This window comes from Myotis myotis, unplaced genomic scaffold (assembly GCF_014108235.1).
Source record: "Myotis myotis isolate mMyoMyo1 unplaced genomic scaffold, mMyoMyo1.p scaffold_m19_p_6, whole genome shotgun sequence".
Taxonomy (NCBI): Eukaryota; Metazoa; Chordata; class Mammalia; order Chiroptera; family Vespertilionidae; genus Myotis; species Myotis myotis.
In genome coordinates this window covers 50858645-50880000 of record NW_023416368.1, presented here as the reverse complement: position 1 = coordinate 50880000, position 21356 = coordinate 50858645, and the positions used below count along the sequence as shown (strand labels likewise).

Here is a 21356-nt window from a genome sequence, read left to right as displayed (position 1 = left end):
ATTTATCTGCAACTTTATTGTATTATTTTCTAAATATTCAAGATGCTTTCTGGATTTAATTTTTGCCAGATGATCTTAAAAACTAGAGCTGAATTATAAATTAAGTTGCTTTGTTAAGAACAACAAAGAGTAAGGATGTGGATTTGTGTAGTTGGAGACTAAATTAGTATTCCAAACCCAAACTCTATTGCAGCAATCTCATTAAACAGCATTGGGTAGACATTTAAAGATTTTATACATTTTAATCCAACTGGTCACTTGGTTTAAAACTACATTGATTTTTTTCTATTTAATTTTTGGTCATGTATATCATGCTAGATATCAAAATGAATTTGAAACTTGGAGGCTGTCTGTATTAACAGGGTATTAAGTTCTTGGAAAGGTTCCTTTCTCCATGCTAATTTTTATCACTTTGCTATTGCTTTCATTTCCCCTTGAGCTTTAGCTTTTAAGGATTATTATTCATTCTTTTCAACATCTACCTCGATCATTAAACAATTACACCTTTATCAGGCAGAGCAGCAAGAGACTCTGTGGATAATGATGAGGTTGGAAACTCCCCTGCACAACCTGCTGGCTCATCTTGGAAGAAGAATGTCATGCCAAATTATCTTTATGTGTTCATGAATAATGTCCTAACAAGGATGGTTGGAGAGATGAGTATAAAGGGCAGTTCTAATGGAAAGAATGAAAGTAATATTCACTTTGGCGAAACATTATAACGCCTCGACAAGATGCTGTCTGTCCTTGCTGCTAAATTAGGTGCATTTAAGTTAGCATCCCCTGTAGCTATCTGCTATTTTGCAGAATGAACTAAAAGAGAAAGAATATACCTTTCAGGATTTAGAACTCCCTCATATGACCATAACATAATTGCAGGGAAAATACTCATTTAACCCAGAGTCCTTTATATTAACCGGGTGTATTGGTCTTGAATGTAAAAGTGGTATAGGCAGGCAGGTAGTTATAGTCTCTACCCACCTTTAATTCTTAGCTTTCGACTGCACTCTAGAGTAACTGATATTTTTGCTGTTGATGTTTCCTCAATGCAGAATTTCAGAGTGGGATATCAGGTCTTTAGTGTGAAGATACGTCGATACTAAACCAGGAATCATTGGCAGTGACATTTGGACACAAAATATTAGAAAACTGAAAAGTAAGCAACTGTGAAGGTTGATCATGGAAATCAAAGAGGAAGGCACATCAGAAGAAGGCCAGCACTTCCTTCCCACACCCCAGGCAAATGAGAGTGGGGACTTCCACTTGACAAGTAAGTATGTGTGTGACCCTTCTTGGAACTCTGACAAACACACAGAAACTGGGCTTCTAACAAATGGCATAAGTTTAACAACATGTTTTCCCTTTGCACTGCTTCTTTTGTTGTGAGTCTATGAAATGCTTCTTATCTCTTATCATCTTTTATGAGATAGATGATAGTCCATGAAACTGTTAAATATCAAATGGTAGAATCAAAGTTGCTGAATGTGTATTAAGACACTAATACTTCTTACGTACCCCTTCTATTTAGCATTTGTATAATCTCATGTGGATTTATTTTTTGGAACATAGACATTTTTCCCTTTAACACCAAGGACTAAGTGGAAAGCTTTAGGGTGAAATGGCTGCACTGCTGTCACTACCCTACCTGAGAGCACCAGGTCCCATAGAGAGCAAGCCTGGAGACTTGGGCAAGATTTACATATGAGCATTACAATCGGGATTTGTGCTACTCGCATAATTAAAATCGTTGGAAGAATTATATGTTTTTCTCCCATGTTCAAAATTCTAGGGTTCAGGTTTTATTGTTTAGCATGAATTGTGTCCTTTCTTTACTTTTCAGAAGGTTCTTGTTGCCCAGTTATTAACATTGGCAAACATATGCCTAACCTCTCATTTAATTTACATTATAAAAATAAACCTTAGAAAATGGTATTAGTTGGATGCATTTTTTGAGAAATTTGGTTGTCAGAGCTTATAGCAGAGTTAATTGTTAATAACCTTTTTAAAAATCTACACTATTCAAAATGCACAAAGGCCTACCTAATGATTGTCACTTTAACCTCTCTTGGAAAGTCTAAAATTGTTAACCATAGCATTGTTAAATGTCAGCAGGAAGAAAAATAAAATGGTTACTATGCAAAACCTGTGAACTCTATAAATAAAAAATGGATGATTTTTATACAGAGAGGTGGTTCTAACAATATATTAGTGACCAGATGCTATTAAATTTAAATAGTATCTGATGAGTCCACTAGTAAAAATAAAGAAGGAAAGGATTTGCATAATATTCTTACATTACTGCCAAATGGTTTACTTGTCCATAATTTAGTTTTGCCTCTTTGGCCACCATGAGAGCTAACAAATGGCATCCCAGGCCTCATCCACTCTTGTACTGTGTGCGGTCTTTAGGCATTCACCTGCCATTCTCACTTATCACAGCCTAGTCTTTCTACCTTTAGTCATTAGATGTTCCCATTTCCTTACCTTTGTCCTCAGACTTACTTTCCCTTCTACTGCATCTTAAATCATTGAGCCATGTTATTAGATTTTTTATAAAAAAACCTCCAACAAGAGAAATAGAGGCATTTAATGGAATGTTGATTTGAGCTATCAAAAAGCTAGCAGTATAACCACTAGCATAATATCCTTCATAACCTATCTAGAGATAGCCTTTTAATTAGTAATTCACTGTGTATAGCAGGTTGGAGTGGTTTGAGAAAACTATATGGAAGAGTGCTTTGGAGAGGTTGTCCTTTTTTGAAAGTTCCATCTCTATCTCCATGCATTTAAAAGAAACAGACACAGTGGGAAATGTTTTATATTTGTCACAGCTTATAATATTTGAGATTCTTAATGGCTGTGGAGCTAAGTAGCTCAGTCAAATTTTTAGTTATATCTAGTTCTGTCACAAATATTATGTCTTCCCCTGAGAACCCACTGCTTATAAACCTGATCAATTGACTTTCTTTATTCTGCCAAATAATATACTAATATATTCTGGGCATGGTGAAACATAGTAACATTCAATGACATATTTTTGATAATGACTTAAATATCTTTAATCTGAATTCTTACCTATTGTTTATAGGTATTCAGAAGATGCCAAATGAACCGCAGTTGGAATTTATCCTTGGTAAGAAACTCCATCTTATTTTTGTCGATAAATATAATAATTTGTATATAAAGTTTGCAAGTTGTAGGTACATTACTTATATCCTTATATATTTTATAATCTTTTATGAACAACGTTCTATAAGGTAAATGCTATTTTCTCTCTTCTTACATAAAGAATCTGAGCTGAGGACTAGGTCACTTCACTCCCCCAAGAACATAGGGTTCAGTGATGACAAAGTTGGGCCTTTCAACCAAGTCTGCCAACCACAGATATGGTGCCCAGAACTCACTCTCATGCAGTGACTGGGTTTTGTTGCTAATCAGCATGTCTGGAAATCTGTGTGTCTACTTCTTTACTCCGTTGGCTGGAAACCGACCTAAGGTGGAGTTTTTCTTTGTTTTCCTTTGTGCCCCTTTCAGTCTCACGTCCCCAAAAATGCCTCCTTATTCTTCCGATCTTAAAAACGGATGATGCTTTTATTTTGAGGCATAATTTATTGAGAAAATAACTATTTATAATTTTTATTTTAATAGTTTGTTTGTCCTTTCTAATAGGCTTCATTTTCAGAGCAGTTTTGGGTTCACTGCAAAATTTAGTAAAAGGTTGTAGAGATTTCTCATGTACTCCCTACCTCCACAAATGCATAGCCTCCCTCATTTTCAATATCCCTTGCAGAGTGGGACGTTTGTATGGTTGATGCACCTACTATGACACATCATCATCACCCAAAGTCCATAGGTTACATTAGGAGTCTCTTTTGGTATTGCACATTCTATGGGTTTCCATTATTATAGTATCATAGAGAGCAGTGGTCAGCAAACTCATTAGTCAACAGAGCCAAATATCAACAGTACAACGATTGAAATTTCTTTTGAGAGTCAAATTTTTTAAACTTAAACTATATAGGTAGGTACATTATTATTAACTTAATTAGGGTACTCCTAAGGCTTAGGAAGAGCCACACTCAAGGGGCCAAAGAGCCGCATGTGGCTTGTGAGCCACAGTTAGCCAACCACAGATATAGAGGATTTTCACTGCCCTAAAAATCCTCTGTGCTCCACCTATTCATCCGTCCCTCCCCTAAACCCTGGCAACCACTAATCTTTTTACTGACTTCATAGTTTTGCCTTTTTCAGAAGGTCAGATAGTTAGAATCATAAAGTATATCATCCTTGCAGATTGCCTTCTTTCACTGAAATTGCTGTTAAGTTTTCTCTATATATTCTCACTAGAGGCCCAGTGCACGATATTCGTGCTCGGGTACGGTCTCTAGGCTTGGCCTGCGATTAGGGCCATCTTCCTCAGCTGCCTGCAGCCAGCCCCACCCCCCACCCCCTGTTTCCTGTTCGCCATCAGGTGATCAGTGCCAGATGGCCAGGGGAAGGGACTGAGAGGTCAGCTGTTCCCGCCCACTCGCCGGCCCCACCCCTGCCGTGGGTGGCCATCAGGCGATTGGAGCCTGCCAGCTGGGGAAAGAGACCATGAGGTGGTCAGTGCGCCTCATAGTGACTGGTCCAGTAGTCGTTCTGGTCATTCTGCCGTTAGGGCCAATTTGCATATTATCCTTTTAATGTATAGGATGGCTTGGTAGCTTATTTCTTTTAGAACTGAATAATAGTCCATTTTCTGGATGTACCATGGTTTATTTATCCATTTACCTACCGAAGGACATCTTGGTTTCTTCCCAGTTTTGGCAACTATGAATAAAAGTTCTATAAATATCTTGTACAAGTTTCTGTGTAGACATAACTTTTCAACACCTTTGTGCAAATACCAAGGAGCTCAATTAGTGGATCAAATGGTAAGAATATATTTAAGTTTTGTAAGAAATTGTCAAGCTGTCTTCCAAAGTGGCTGTACCATTTTGCATTCCCAGTGATGTGTAAGAGTTCCTGTTGCTCCACAGCCTCACCTGAATTTATTGTTATCAGTATTTCTGATTTTGGTATAATTTATTTTTTTAACATTTCATTTTTATTACATATATAGCTAAAAGGTTCTGTAAGTTAAGGATTCTAGATTTTTTCTTTCTCAAGTATTGAGAAACAGAAATGTGAAAACTCAAGAAACATCTGTGGTAATACCAATGAAGTTATACGTGTTGTTGTTTTGTTTTGTTTTTCCTGGAGTTCCCAGATGTAGAACCAATTCATTTTCAGAAAGGGAGCTGAGAAGCAAAATAGGCCTAGGCACCTCTTGACTCACTGACAATAGCTCTTACTACTTGAGCCTTCATCTAGCCATACTTTATTTTGAATGAAAAAATAATTATTTTACGTTTTTGACAGGACTTCTGAAAAGTAAAAATTTGTTTGAATTATTCAGTGTATTTCAAACCACAGATATAAGCCTTCTTATTTGCATCTTGGAGAACAGGGGTAATCTGAAGCAGGCAGAAGCAGTTGGGGTAGAGGAGGTTCAGTAAACCTAGTGGTCAACTTTCAAGAGACAGCATGTCTGGGCCAAAACCTGTTTTCTGTTTGAATTTAAGTGATCTGTCTTGTTCAGAGACCTAACTATGCTGTTATTTTGAAAGTCCAGTCAAGTTCAGTAGCAATGCTGTTGTCACTTAAATTTCTGGCTTTGGATCATAGATCTAAAAGAAGAGTAGCTGCAGGAAATGATTCATAATGATAGACCTCCCATTTAAAAAAAATCAAGTATCTTTTTTAATGTTTATTTAAAAAGTACACTAGATTTCTTAACAATACATGATTTTATCTTATCACAGGGCAAGAAGTGCCCGATGATTAAACAAAAGAAAGATATTTAGAGTATTCAGGGAAATGAGTTGTTGATCTTGAAAGATAAATTCCCCAAATTCTTTGTTATGTCTCTTAGCATGGTAGTTAAGATCCTCAACCTTTTTATTTCTATAAAAAAGATACTTAAACTACTCTTTCAAGGATACTATATTTTTTAGTGTATATTTTTATCACTTTTTTCTTTGTTTTCTTAATCCCACAAATTCTTCAACACTTCACTTGTTACATAGTTAACTTCATAAGGAATAATGAGAGTAATAATTTCTTAAATATTTTTATCATTGTTGAAGAATGTGCATATTTATTTAATTAGAAAGCATAGTGTCTGAAAACAAAAATAAAAAATTTTAACAAAAAATAGGATAAACAAGGTAGGGAGCTTTTTCCACTTAATTTTCCAACTAAATTTTTGATATTTGATTCTTGAGTATTCAAATAAATTGAGAATTCCAATGGCTTTGCATTTTTGCAAGAAAACAGCTACACTGATTTTGTTAGGTGTCTATTGCTTTGAATAAGTTATTTTCTGTGGAGGATTTGTTTCTTCCTTGTCTGTATGCCCCTATAAAATCACTATATCTTGCTGAAGTTCTCCTGCTACATCTTTATTCAGCTAAATGAGGTAGGAGATGCTTAGTCAATTGAGCAAGCTAATTGACTAAAAATATCTTGCTATCACAAAATAAGCATGTGCTGAAAAAATGAGTATCTCATGTCCATTGTTAACTGTATATCTCATGGTTGGCTGCCTTTAAATTAAATAATTCACTCTTACAACTGCAAATCTGCTTCCACATTTCTTTCATTGTTTCATTTGAGTGTATTGAAAGCATTTTTATTTTCACAAAGGGAGAAATAATTAAAAACCCTGGAGAATGCTTATTTTGTTTATGGTTTAATAAAATTGTTTTCATTTCAACAAAGCTGGCATTTAAGAAGAGTGATCATTTCTTAAAATCTGGGTACATTTATTCTCTTGAATCCATTGTTGAAAATGTATAGAGGAGACTAATATTGACAATGAGATAAAATAAATTTCTATGAACTATTTTATAAGTTCATCCCAGAGTCAATAGAAAGCTTATAAAAATGTGTTCCATATTTTATATGGACATCATATATGCCATAAATTCAAAACAATAAGTCTAATGTGTTGAATGGTTAAAATTCAGTTTTATCACAGCATGCCAATGACAAGATGTCCTTAGGAAGGTTACTTCAGATAGTAGAGTGGCTTTAGTAAGGAAAGGTTATCCTCTGTGGTTGTTAAGGCTTTGTCCAGGAAAACACTGATTCCAAATGCTCTATTCTCCTCTTGGATCGCATATTAGATTATGTGTACTAATTTTGGATTTTGGAAATAGAACCTTTTTTATTTCTAAAAGCCCAGTTAGAAACAAAATCATGTCAATCATGTGATCAGTTTTCTGTCTTCAGAATTTGAAAATGTGTATAAAAATATGCCCGAATTGATAAGTACCACCGAACAGTCTCATCTCTTTATAGACACAGCTTTTATAGCTCGCTAGTGCCTTCATTAACCTACATGTCAGGTCCATTTATACTTTATGAATTGCTGTAAATCAGTCATAGTTTTATATGTTTCTCTGAAAGAGAAAATCTTAAGAGGCCAAACTTACCGATTTTCCCGTGTCCATACTTCTACTTCTGCTGGTCTGTGCTCTATAAATGATTATAAAGCTCTGACTTGTTTAAAACTCCAGGGGGAGAGCGGAAGATTTTAGTTTATCTTCTTTAGTATTTTTGTCTTTTACATGGTATGCAGGGCCAGCTAAAGGGAATACCAAGCACAGAAATATATTTTTATATTTAATTTATTGATAAAAAATATTGCTTCATACAAGCTGCTAGATAATCTTCAAGAGACAAGAGAAACAACTGCCAAGAATTAGACAAGGCCTAGGCTGGCCCTATTTTATTGTCTATTATAAATTTATTGTCATGTTCTTGATTCTTAGAGTATAATACTTTCCTTAGAAAAAATTGCATTCCACTGAACAATAGTTTTGTGCCAAGTATATGCTTACCTCCTTACAAACAGGAAGTGATTTTTTTTCTCTCACCACAATTCTGCAGGATAATAACATTAAAAATAAGAAACATTTATTGAGAGCTTATTTGCTCACCATACATTGTTCTAAATAATTTGCATAAGTTAACTACTTTAATTTTCATTATGAAATAATTCCTCTATTATCATCCTTGTTTTACAGGAAATGAAACTTAGACATAAATAGGTAAAGTAATGAACCCCAGATTTGAACCAGGAAACCTCAGTACAGGGCATGCTCTCCCGTGTTATCTGTACTCAAAAGATAAAAAAAATCTAAGATTCCTAACGGTCAACTTTCCAGAGATCTTATGGGAGTTGAGTGACAGTCAGGATCCAAGTTGAGTTGTTTCTGATTCGAAAGCTCCTGCTTTTAACCATCATCCTGTATCCCCTCCTTATCGATTCCCGCTCCCAAGGATTTCCAGGAGCTGGTAAGACAAACAACTGTAAGGCCAGGCAGATTGCAATCAGAGCAAAATAACAGTATAAGCCAAGAACGATAGAAGGACTGCACAAGCAGTGATTAAATGTAACTGAGGCATTGGAAATAATATCTCAGAGGAAATGGCCTTTGGACCAGGTCTGGAAGGATGAACAGGGTTTCATTTGATTTGAGAAGGCGCATAGGGACAGTTGAGGCAAAGGGAGTAGCTAAATACATGAAACAAAATCCTAGAGCTCATTTTCCAAGTTGATGCGTTTAATGCTCATTTACATTTCCCTCTTTATTACTTCTAATCCCACTCTAAAAATAAATTAAGCCTCTAGAAATCCTCTTGCAATATTTTATAATCGTTACATACATATTAGGAATTTGTTTTAAAATTCTAAATGAACGCAGTCTTTTAAACATTGTCTTACTGCTAGCAAATTGTATTTAGGTATCAGAAAGAACTAATTGAGTCTTACTGGCACTGGGGATGTGAAACTCAGAGAAAGCTCTGGCTATGCTGAGCTGTCCACTACAGAATTTGCAGCCATGCTGTGCTCCTGAAAATTGCATACCTCTGCAGAATTTGCACACACAAGAATCATCCCAGTGTGTCTGTCTTTGAGCTATCTCAGTCTTTACAGCATCAGATAACAAGCAAGTAATATTGATGTCTGTTGGTACCTGTGGGTTTTTGGTTCTAGGACCCCCTTGGATACAAAAAACCATGAATGCTCAAGTCCCTTACGTGAAATGGTGCAGAACAGTGCATACAATTGGATCTCCGCAAATTCCCGGCCCTGAAATGGGAAATGCTGTTTTCCATCTGAAGTTGGTTAAATCTAAAGATGCAAAACCTCCTTATATGAAGGGCAGACTGTACTTCTTAGGAGATATTTTCCAAAACAACCATTTATCGACAACACAACAATAAAAATAATAGACAACTAATAGAAATATATTTGCGTTTCAGGCTCAGACTTCAGTTTATAATCTGAGTGGGGGGCACTATAGCTCACCAGCTAAAGAGGGGGTGCAAAGCCCATTGCTAGGATTTGAATTTTGTCTTTGTTACTACCTAGCTTTGTGGCCTTAGAAATATTACACAATGTTTCTGACTCTTGGCTTTCTTATCTGTAAAATGGGGAGGATATCAGTATCTAACTGTAAAGTTCTTGTTAGGATTAAATGAGTTAATATACATAAAGCACTTAAACTGGTATTTGACATGCAATTAATGATTGGTTGACCTTTATTGTTCTGAATATAATGTTGGTTGGATCACTTCATCATAGTGAATACTTCCTGAAGCAGGGGGTCTTGATGTTGCATTTTTGTGCATAATAATTGCTATAACTTAGGGAGAGGTATTAGGCTGTACCCTTTTCACTTTTCATCTCTGCTCCTTAAACAGACTTCCAGCTATTCATGTTCACCGATGAATTCAGTCATTTGCCCAAGGGCATAAGGCCAGGAAGTGGAGGAATATAGATGTTAATTCCAAAGGCCATGTTCTTTGTGGCTGGTTATTAAAAGTACAGGAATGGGAAAGGGAAGACAATAAAAAGTTATCTAAGACCTGCATAATGTTTTCGTAATCCTGAAATAATTAGAGATTTTATTGAAAGAAGAGAAAAAGGAACCAATTAGAGTTTCTTAACAGATCCATCATGTGGGTAGTGGCTTCTGGGGACTGAAGATGTAGTGTGTGCCACGGTTGGAATGTTCTTATTGACATTGATCTAAATTCCAGCTTGGCCCTCTTCAGGAGGTTCAGATACCAGGCATCAGTAATAAATGAGAAGTACATGAGATAGCAAACTCCTCTTCTTCTCTTTGCCACTACTGTATCATTTAACTGAATTTTGCTGTGATAAATTATATTTACTCTTCTTGTCAAATTTCTTTCTGAGTAATATATATCATAGAAGCTTTTAATTAAAAGGGATCTTGGACCAGGTTTAACTTCATAGGCCTGAATTGATCCTTCCACATAGGTTTAACAAATTATTTGTTAGGGTTTATTTTTTTATATTCACCTTCTAACGTCTTTATTTGGGTCTTTGATCCATGATCAACATGCTCCATCCAGGTTCTTTCTCTTTCTGTGTGATTCACCTAATTACACTCTTCCCTCCACTGTCTAATTACTGAGAGCGGCTGGTCGCTGGATCAGGTCTACCTTTGCAGCATCTGTTGCCATGTATGAGTGATTGAGGGATCAGGACTACCCAGGGGCTTTGTTCATTAGGTGGCTTTGCTTTGTGTAAAGTCAAAAGCCGCTGAGGTTATGATGCTGCTGTCTGTGGGGCTGAAATTTGTCAGTCGGCCTTCTTGTCGAGCAGATGGTACCCGAATGTATCCTATCGGGAGCCATGCCATGGGGAAGCGAAGCGGCCAAGAGGAGTGGGGCTCAGAGTTCCAAAAATGACCCTTCTCGTTTCCATTGTACAAAACAGTTTTTTCCCAAAGGCTTCTGTCTTGGGCTTTGACCTTTTGCAGCTGGCAAAGGTGGTGCTGCCTCCATTTCACAACAAAGATACTGACTCTCGGAGGGGTTAAGTGACCTGCCAGCAGTTGAATGCTTTGCCTGGTAGGAGAAAGCCCCAAACTTTTCAAGTGCTGTGCCCCTTACTCCTGCATGACCTCTACTTTACCAATGACACAGATTGCTCTCGGCCATTATCTGCAGTGGTGAGGGGGCAGAAGTCAGTTTGAGGAGAAAAGAAATACCCCAGGTCAAAACTTGTGCCATTCAGAATGTAAGTTTTATCCCATACTACAGAAAACTTAAACATGACCTTGCTCTAAACAATTCCAAACATAAATGTTAAATAACAGTTATGAGTCTTTGTCTCCAAAATTGGGGACTTGTCCTCATTTTTCCATGGAGCTCTCTGCTCCCATTTTCAACTGGCTAGTAGACATCTCCACCGGCTCACCTAGGCGATATTTTATGCTTAAGATAGTTAAATCTGATTTGTTGATTCTCATTCCTGCCCTTTAAAGCATTTTATGCCCCCTTGATGCCCATCTGTAAAATATATCACCATCCATTCAGTTACGCAAATCCCCAAACTATAAGTCTTTCTAAATTCTTCTTTTCCCCAAAATTTACATCAAGCCCATCATGTCCTATAATTTCCATGTTGAAAAAACATTCTGAAGTTGAACACCTCTCTCCATTGCCACCACTATCCTTCAATTCTAAGCCACTATCAGCTCTTACCAGAAATGTAAATGTGATTACTTCACTGCCCTAGATAAAATCCTCCATTGGCTTCTATTTCACTTAGAATAAAATTGAAATGCCTTACCACATTCCACACGGATCTTGAGCACCCATTCTCACCTTGTCTGTGCTAATCTTTTGGCTCAGCAACCCCACTCATCTTCTTTTTGCCTGTCAAATAGGCCAAACCTTTGAGTCTTGGCATTGCTGCCTCTGCCTTCCAAGCTGAAAGTCACCTCATCAGAGAGGTTTCCCTGGTCCATGGTCTTCTAAAATTCTCAATTAAATCATCCTGTTTAAAATTCTCACTAAATTATTTTCTTAAATTTTATGTCTCACTAGATTATGAGCTCCTTAAAATAGGGAACTTGTGTCCTTGTTCACTGCTATGAAACTGTCACCTAGAATCATGTTGGGCACATTTAGACAGTCCATAAATATCCATGAACTGATGCATGGATGGGTGCCTTTGCTTTGTTCCGCTCATGTTTCTTCATTAAATAAGTTTATATATGTAGATGTACCTTTGAAACATTTCATAATTATTACTAACACAGTGGTTTGTAAAAAGCAATTAATTTTAAATTTCTCAAGAAATACAATTGTTTAACTATTGATATTTTGTTGTTAGTAAATTATATTCAGAAAGATAGAGCTTTACTGCCCTTAGGGTTCTTATAGAGAGAACTGATAGGATGAGTCAGTCATAGGCAGAGCTGAACAAATGAGTTCTGTAACTAGACTGGATAGCTGACAATTGCTTACCTGTGTAGAAGTCTACACCTAAAATTCTTCACAAAGTAACTTTAAGATGTCTGTATTATGACAGCATCAGGAAGCAGCAATCTTGTTATGGAGATGTTCTTATGAACATATTAAGAAGCATAGCAGATAACTAAAACAGTAGAAATGAACTGGGTCCAGAGATTTGGCCTATACATTTCAGCCTATACATGTAACCCCGAGAGAAGGAGGTACAAAGGCAGTGTTAGAGAGCGTGGGCTGCTAAGAGTGTATGAATCCTGATTCTGTTACTGGCTACCTATGCAACTCTGAACAATTTATCTTAACTGGGTTGTTTTGTGGGTTAAATGAGGTAGTGCACTTAAAGCACTAAGAATAGTGCTAGATGTATATGTGACCTCTTAATGCTGTTATTCTAATTGCTATCTTGGATTAACCACTTACTCTCTCAGAAACTCTTATTCCTCATCAGTAAGTTTGGATAATAATTGCTATTTCATAAGGCATTTGAACTAATATATATGAAAATGAGAAGTACTTTATTAATACACTAGAGGCCCGGTGCACAAAATTCATGCACAGGTAGGGTCCCTAGGCCTGGCCAGCAATCAAGGCCGATCAGGTTCTCCGCCTCCCGGCCTCCCTGCCTCCTCCTTCCTCAGTGCCCTGCCATGTTCCGCACCGCCCCTTGGTGTCAGCACACGTCATAGTGAGTGATCGAACTCCTGGTCTCCTGGTCGACTCCTGAGGGGACAATTTGCATATTAGTCTTTTATCATATAGGATTATTAGGAATTTAATAGATCTTTTTTCACATATTCAATTGGATCTTCACAAGCACTCAGTGGGAATAACTACAATTATCGTTCCCATTTCCAGTGGAGGATACTGAGACTCCAACACAAATTTAAAGTCACCCAGTCAGGACTGTAGTCTCTGACTCTGATCTTTCAGGTATTTACTACACAGAGCAAGTAAGAACTGCCATGGGGACCTTCAAATAGAAGGTGTCTCATATTCTTAGCTTATCCAGTTTACCACATGTCCTGAAAGAGCTGAGAAGATGGTTCTTTCATGTCATTTGGGTAGTATAGTCTACTTCTCCTTCTATCTGAAACTTCCTGTAGAGCCAGGGCTCTGAAGCATTTTTCATTCACCCAGCAGGTGCTCTGGTGAGCTTTAGTTTTGAACTGCTCTCCTTGGAGATCCCAAATATTCTGAGACATGCTCTTTGTTCCCTTCAAACTCTGATTCTCATAGAACCACTTTCTCTCACTTTCAAGTTATCTGATCTACACTGTTTTGACATAGTGTTAAACTCGTAGCTGTTGCTCTATTAGACCCTTTGTGCCCTCCAGCTAACCACATTTGTCTTCTCACCTTCAGATTCACTGGTCTTCCCCTTCTTGTCTCAGGTCTCTTAGATCACTAGTCATATCTAGCCTTAGCTTATCTGTACCGACCTTATTTCATTTCCTGTGAGTCAACACTCTTATGATGGAAGAAATGACTGTCCTAAAGCCCTATGTTGGACATGAGTATAGAAATTTTCTCTTTTCTACAGGAAAGTCACATACATGATTGACTCAAAAGACTCAAGAAAAACAGGAGTTATATTTTTTGGGCTCTTCAGAATTTGTCTGCCCCCAAAGGGAGACAATAAAATGAGAAGCTAATTATCCTCTCAGAACCATCCATTCTCCTATTCTTTCCTTCCCCCCTTATTTCCTACTCTTTCTATGTATGGCTTTGATTTAATACTTCCAATTGACTTGTAAAATATTTGGCATTAGAGGGACAGCAATTTCATAGAAACATTTAATAATTCCACATATAATTACTAAGCCCAATACATTTATAGGAGGAAAAATAATGAAATTTTAAAAATTACCTTAATTTAAGAACCACCTTCTAACATTTAAGCTCCTATGTGCAATGTACACACACACACACACACACACACGAAATTCATCTAAAACATTTTAGTTTGGGAAAGCATGTCTAAAAATTGCTTTAGTCAGGATTGTGTGGAATGCAGACCATGAATCTGTGTGTTATTCGTGAAGTCACCCAGATTAAATAACTGCTTTCTGAATTGCTTACTACCTCCTGCCCAGACAGATGGACCTTAGCTTCCTTTATTAGAGAATCAACTCCTGAAGGCAATATTCCAGGATCCTATTTCCTTTATTCTTTCTCAAACTCCCAAACACTTTCTGGACATCATTTTGTGTCCTCAGTTGGAGTTCAACAACTTTGAGCACACATCTCTTAGCTATCTACCTTTGGCGACTTGGGTCCTGACTTTCCTTCTGCCCCTCCTGTAACTAATTGTCTCCACCCACTGCACTGGCCTCATCTTTAGGTTTGGAAGTACATCTGGGAAGCAGCCACTTCCCACTCACCCATGCGCCCTGCTGGATCCACTGATGGGCTCTGTGCTTGTCCTAAACAGGAATCCTGAATGGGAATCCTATTATCTCTCATGTTGAACTGGTAGTTCTGGAAAAATGTTGTCCTCTTGGCCTTTGAGCAGATAAAAGGCTTAAGGTTGTTTCCTGTGTTTCTTCCTCTTCTGCAATCCCACTTCAGACACTACAGATTTCCAGTTACAGACTCACGAGCTATTTCTTTTAGTATTCAGAGGGACCAGCTTCCACTCTTGGAATAACATTTTCATTCTTTCTTAAGCAGCACATATGTTCCTGTTGAAAAGAACAGCAGAAAGCTGCAAGCACTTGTTTCTGAAGTGGAGCGTGGATTTGGAGCACGCACACAAAGAGCCAAGTCTGTACACAGCGCTAGGCGATGATGCCAGACCACTGTGAGGTTTACCACATTTAGCATGGGATATCAGAAACAGAAGACACGCAAGCACAGGCTTGTTTTGAATTCAATGGCTTGAGGATGGAGTCTCAGCTACCTAGGTAACACTCATGAAAATAAGACAAAATAGAAATTTCTGAGGCTTGACATGAGAGAAGCTGAGGGAGCCTGGACAAGCTGGAGAAGGGAATCTTTGGTACTGACAATAGTGATTTAGACCAAATTTGTTCTTTTCACATGTAAATATGCAGTCTTCTGTACAGCTGGCATCTTCATTGCTCCTGAAAAGAGCAATTCCCCAGAGCACCACTGTTCCAGGCCCAGGTTCCTTTTTTCTCTCCCTCTAGATTCTTCAATGATGCAAAAACTGGCAAACGATACTAAGGAGGTAGTTTACTTTAGTATGTATAATGTCCCAACTATAGAAGTGAGTGTCATCTTCTCAGCCACTTTATGTAAAAGGCCAACATGTTTTCATTTAACGCACACAGATCCATATAAAATATGGTGGCATATTTTCATATTGTCTTGTTATGGGGTTGGGGGCAAAGTAGCACATTTTATTTCAGGTCCTGTTTCTGTTTTCTTAAATCCAGCTGTCTACGTCAAAGAAATCAGTTTAATTTACAAGTGAATCCATTGAAATAAAATTTAGGAGCAGTGGTGCTCAAATCTCAATGTAGCAAGAATTTGAAAGCAGTATTTCTGTAACAAAATCTCTTCAATTCCTTCTTGCAAATTATTACCGATATTCCTCAATAACTCTGTCATCTGGTTTCTCTCTATGGCATTATTCTCATCCTTTCCTCAAGTTTTACTTGAATTCTATTATCAGATTATTGGCAGTCTTAAAATTCTTGTTACATAGTGAAATCACCACTGACCATGCATGGGACCAGATGGGATAGAATGATGTTACTGACAAAATATTAATGCAGGCTGCTGAATACTGAACTATTGGTAATAAATGAATAAACACATAAATAATAGTCTTCATCTTTAGCCATATGTTGTGATCTACAAATGTGACTGACTGTTTAGTTAAAAATATGGATATGGAACTAACGGAACCACGAGGCAGCAATAGGCACATTTTTGTTCTGGACATGAGCTAACACAAGCAAAGTGTAAGCCTAATGCCACGTGGGACATAGTAAGTGTGCAGTAAATTGTGCTTCCTGCTCCACACCCCCATATTCTTTGCAAGCTTCATGTATAATCTTAAATGAGAGAAACCTAAACATTTGTATGATATTGCCTTGGCCAGTGTGGCTCAGTAGGTTGAGTGTTGTCCTGTGCATCAGAGGGTCTCAGGTTGGGTTCCATTCCCAGTCAGAGCACATGCCCAGATTGCAGGTTCGGTTCCGGATGGAGAGTGTAGGGGGAATTGATGTGTCTTTCTGACATTGATGTTTTGCCCTCTCTCTCTGTCTCTCTCTCTCTTTAAAATAAAATCTATGCCGAAACCGGTTTGGCTCAGTGGATAGAGCGTCGGCTTGCGGACTGAGGGGTCCCGGGTTCGATTCCGGTCAGGGGCATGTACCTGGGTTGCGGGCACATCCCCGGTGGGAGATGTGCAGGAGGCAGCTGATCGATGTTCCTCTCTCATCGATGTTTCTGGCTCTCTATCTCTCTCCCTTCCTCTGTGTAAAAAATCAATAAAATATATTTAAAAAAATAAATAAATAAATAAATAAAATAAAATAAAATAAAATCTAAAAAAATAAAATAACTTGCATAGGAGAAACTTTGCCTTTTCTTTACAGCAGAGTTCTTTTAAAAATTAAGAAAAAAAATTGTATGATAATTAGCATTTTATTGTGGTCATATAGAAACAAAAAAAATCTAGCATTATTTTAATATGTGTAAGGAATTCTTTCATCAGGATGGCTTTATTTTTTGTTTATTTAGTCTGTGTGTGCTGTGTGTGTGTGTGTGTGTGTGTGTGTGTGTGTGTATGTGTGAGGTTGTATATGTGTGTATTGATTCCTTGGGTTGATTTCTTATATTTGAACATTAAATATTGAATTACTTTTTATCCCCTGACTTCCTGGAAACCTAAAATTAATGGTGTTTGTTCAAGTTATGTGAGTAAATCTATTTTACCCTAATTTTGAATTTGGAATATTAACATTTTGAATTCAGTGCAAAAAAAAAAAAAAGCCCTAATTGGTTTGGCTCAGTGGATAGAGTGGATAGAGCATCAGTCTGCAGAGTGAAGGGTCCTGGGGACAATTCCTGTCAAGGGCATGTACCTTGGTTGCGGGCTCAATCCCCGGTAAGGGGTGTGCAGGAGCCAGCTGTTCGATGTTTCTAACTCTCTATCCCTCTCCCTTCCTCTCTGTAAAAATCAGTAAAATACGTTAAAAATAAAAAAATTCCAAATTTTAAGTTATTTCTTCCACACAACTTTTATACATTTTTTTCTTTTTTCCAAAAACTATTGCTTATGTTGGCAGCTATGCAGTGTTCACAAATTATTTAGGGAAGTGTGTCTTAATTAAAATCTCCCACACAACAGTTACGGAGAAAAATAACACATTTTTGTTAATTTCTATAAAGGCTTAAAAAATGGTTACTTAACTGAAGGAAGAAGTTGTGGTTTGTTAAGAAAGATGTATTCCTGACCTCAGCAGTCAAGTCTTATGAATATGCAAGTGATGACTTTGATAACCTCACCTTTCATACTGATGAGAAAAATATGTAAGACAGGATGTTTGAAATAGCAGAGAACACGAAGAAATAATACCAAATCAGAAAAATTGTACAAAATAGGCTTGATCAGTTGAAATTAAGCTAAAATGAACAGGGAGGGCAAAATATCACACTCAGCTCAGTCAATTAGAGATGTACAGATTCTGCAGAGAATACAGAATGAAATAGAAGGATATATATGAATGGCTATAAGTTAGCTAAGCATGCTCTATAGCCAAATATTTCTAAGAAATAGCCTTAAGAAAATATTTAAGAGGGAATAGTGTTCCTAACTACTCATGAAATTCTCATTGTGTTAGTATGGATGTTAGTATGAGGCAGGGACACTGTGTATTCAGTCGTTTTACTACACACAAATGAATTATCAGACATTGCAGTGCCCTGGGATTGAATCCACTCAGGGGATCTGAATTGTCAAGGTTGAGATCCTAGTCTTCAGAAGATTAAAATTCCTGAGAAAATGGAAGAGCAAAAAACCCAGAAAGGCAGAAGAAATGTTTTAAAAGGAAGACATTTTATAATGGCAAAGTAAGTTGAGAGAGGGGCTATCAGGCTTTTTAAGGGCTACATATATCTTTTAATGTATGGCGTAAAATTGATTTAATCTAGATGTAATCACTGGTATACAATGGTAACTGGGAAACCATATAATGAAGTCCAGTAATTTATTGGATTGGAAATATAACCCAAATTGGTGCATCAATTGATCAGTGGCATCTAATTTTCTGAAGCACAAGGAACAGGATATATATATGTGACATTTCTTTTAGCAACCTGACTAAATGCTAAGAATTTGAAAAGTAAAGAAAAAACTGTTTTCTAGGCTGCAAGGGGCTTACCCACACCACAGGCTTAGGGAAGTGGCTGCTTCTCTTGGTGGTGGGAGGAGAACACTGCTGAGTTGAGGGAGCCTGAAAACCAGATGTCTGTTTCCCTCAAGCCCTGTTTGTATCAGGCTGCTTTTCTATTCAGTATGTCTTCCGTCCTCTGTACCTTGGCCTTCATTGCCCTTGAGGGACATGGATTCATGTCTTTCTTTTTCCCCATGAATAGTCTTTAAAGGGTATAAAAGGTGTGCTTTCATTACGCTATATTGGGATCAACCTGTAACATTTCTTTTTAATTATAAGAAAAAGAAGCTTTACTACAATTAATAGTCTTCCCCTTTGATGAAGGGAGTATATAGAGCAGAGGAGCAAGTCTTTCCATGATTCCTTGGGATACTTTAGTTTTAAGATAATACCTCCCTGTAAACTATTATCCACAGAGTCAAGTAACTTACTTCCTAGCTAAACCTGTGCTTGGAGGGGAAGCTGACCATTTACATGTAGCACATCTGAGGCAGACAGAAAATAAAGCTTTCTGCTATTCGTGGCTTCTCCTTTGGAAGTGCCTAGTCAGAAGTGAAATTAACCAGTGTGAGGGTGCCCATCTGGTTGCACAGAAGGTGGTATATTCATGATACCTATGATTGCTGAATTCAACAAATAATCCAAAAAAGGGTTTTTCTATTTCCCTTACTTATTGATATGAAAACAAGAAGGTACAAAAATGTCACAGGCATATACACACACTCTCACTCACTCACACTCTAGAGAACCAATGTGCAATACGCGGGAGACCCAGACCCACTGCGCCGGTGGGACCCAGACTAACTCCCGCCACAGGGGCAGGATATGGGTCCCAGGGTCAAGTCCCCGCCCACCCATGCACACCTCACTGCACATGCAGCCTTCTGGCTATGAGTCTTTGGTCGTTCTGTTGTGACAGTGTTATGACCCCAGGGTTTTTATGATAGAGATATACTAGAGATCCAGCACACAAAATTCGTGAATGGGTGTGGTCACTAGGCCTGGCCTGTGATTAGGGCCATCTTCCCCAGCTGCCCATAGCCAGCCCCTCCCCCTGCTGCCACCCATCCTGGGTCCCTGTTTGCCATCGGACGATCAGAGCCTGATGGCCAGGAGAAGAGACTGAGAGGTCAGCCATTTCTGCCTGCTCACCAGCCCTGACTCTGCTGCTGGTTACCCCCTATGTGGGGTGACTGGTGGGGCGGGGGCCTTGGCTGGCACCACCCATGCCCCCTACCACCCAGCCCTGGTTCTCCGTTCGCCATTGGGCAATCAGAGCCTGCTGGCCAGGGAAAAGGACCAAGGGGTGGTCAGTGCATCTCAGTGCATCTCATAGCGACTGGTCAAGTGGTTGTTTTGGTCGTTCCGCCATTAGGGTTAATTTGCATATTACCCTTTTATTATATAGGATAGAGGCTCATATAATAAGTGCACCAGTGGGGGCCGGCCGGCCTACCCTGATGGGGGCCCTGGATCAGGGTGGGGGTCCCCACTGGGGGGTGGGGCTGGCCCGGGCAAGGGGCTGCAGTCATTCTGGTCTCTGGTCGTTCTGGTCATTCTGCCGTTCGGTAGCTGGGCTTTTATTATATAGGAGATACACACACACACACACATACACACACACATGCATATATATGTATATACATATATACCTGTATATATGTATATATATATATATATATATATATATATATATATACACACATACACAATAGTAATAAAATGCTTTTATTGAAAAAAAGTAAGTAACACAAAATCCGGACCAACCTGGAATACCTTGAGCACATAATTTTTATAAGAATATTGGATAGAGCCCTGGCCAGTGCACCTCAGTTGGTCAGGCATCTTCCCATGCACTACGAGGCCACTGGTTCAATTCCTGGTCAGGGAAGTTTCCAGGGTTGCGGGGGCATGCAGGAGACAGCCAATCATCGATGTTTCTCCCTCTTCCCTCCTTTCTCTTTAAAAAAATTAATTTTATTGGGTAATAAAATCCATTTTGTGTCAATGTACAACTATAATCATATTAATTTAGAGTGCCTATTATGTACCTACATTCTACATACTTGACTTCATATAATATTTATAACAAATCTATGAAATTTGTTGCTTTTTAAAAAACTTCATTTAATCGATAAGAATACAGAGGCTCAAATAGAGTCATTTATCCAAAGGAATATAGCTATTTAAGCTAAATCCAGCTCTCAAATACAATATTATCTCATGTAGAAAAAAAATCCTTTATTTTATATATGTCATACTGTGTGGTTTCTCCTCTAAGCCTAACTTTCCTTTGGATAATTGAAGAACAGAATTATTGAGATGTGGAGACTCTCACTAAAGTGCTGCTCCCTCATCTCCTCTGCTTGTGACCATTGCTTTGTTCTGGAGAAACTTTGTTAGATGCCACTAACACTGAATGGAAAGAAGAGAGATGAAATGGAGTGAGGCAAGAAAAATGAGCTGACTTCACCAAAGACAGAGTTGTTAAGGGGAAAGAGACAGTTGCTTGGTGCTGAAGGGAACTCACGCTGGCCTGGCGGGTCACAGCACTGCTGTTGTGCAAGCGTGTGGCAGGTACCTCTGCTTATTTGTGCATTCCAC

General features: G+C 38.1%; 1 protein-coding gene across 4 annotated transcripts in view; it reads left to right on the top strand.

Annotated features, from left to right (window-relative positions):
• INPP4B (inositol polyphosphate-4-phosphatase type II B) overlaps nt 1-21356 on the top strand; it is a 563010-nt gene that overhangs the window by 274467 nt on the left and 267187 nt on the right. For all 4 annotated transcript variants that reach the window (XM_036311860.1, XM_036311863.1, XM_036311861.1 and 1 more), the window contains 2 exons: nt 1053-1270; nt 3089-3133. In XM_036311860.1, the coding sequence (XP_036167753.1) occupies nt 1180-1270; nt 3089-3133 (136 nt within the window). In that variant the 5' untranslated portion in view covers nt 1053-1179. The remainder of the gene's footprint in view (nt 1-1052; nt 1271-3088; nt 3134-21356) is intronic.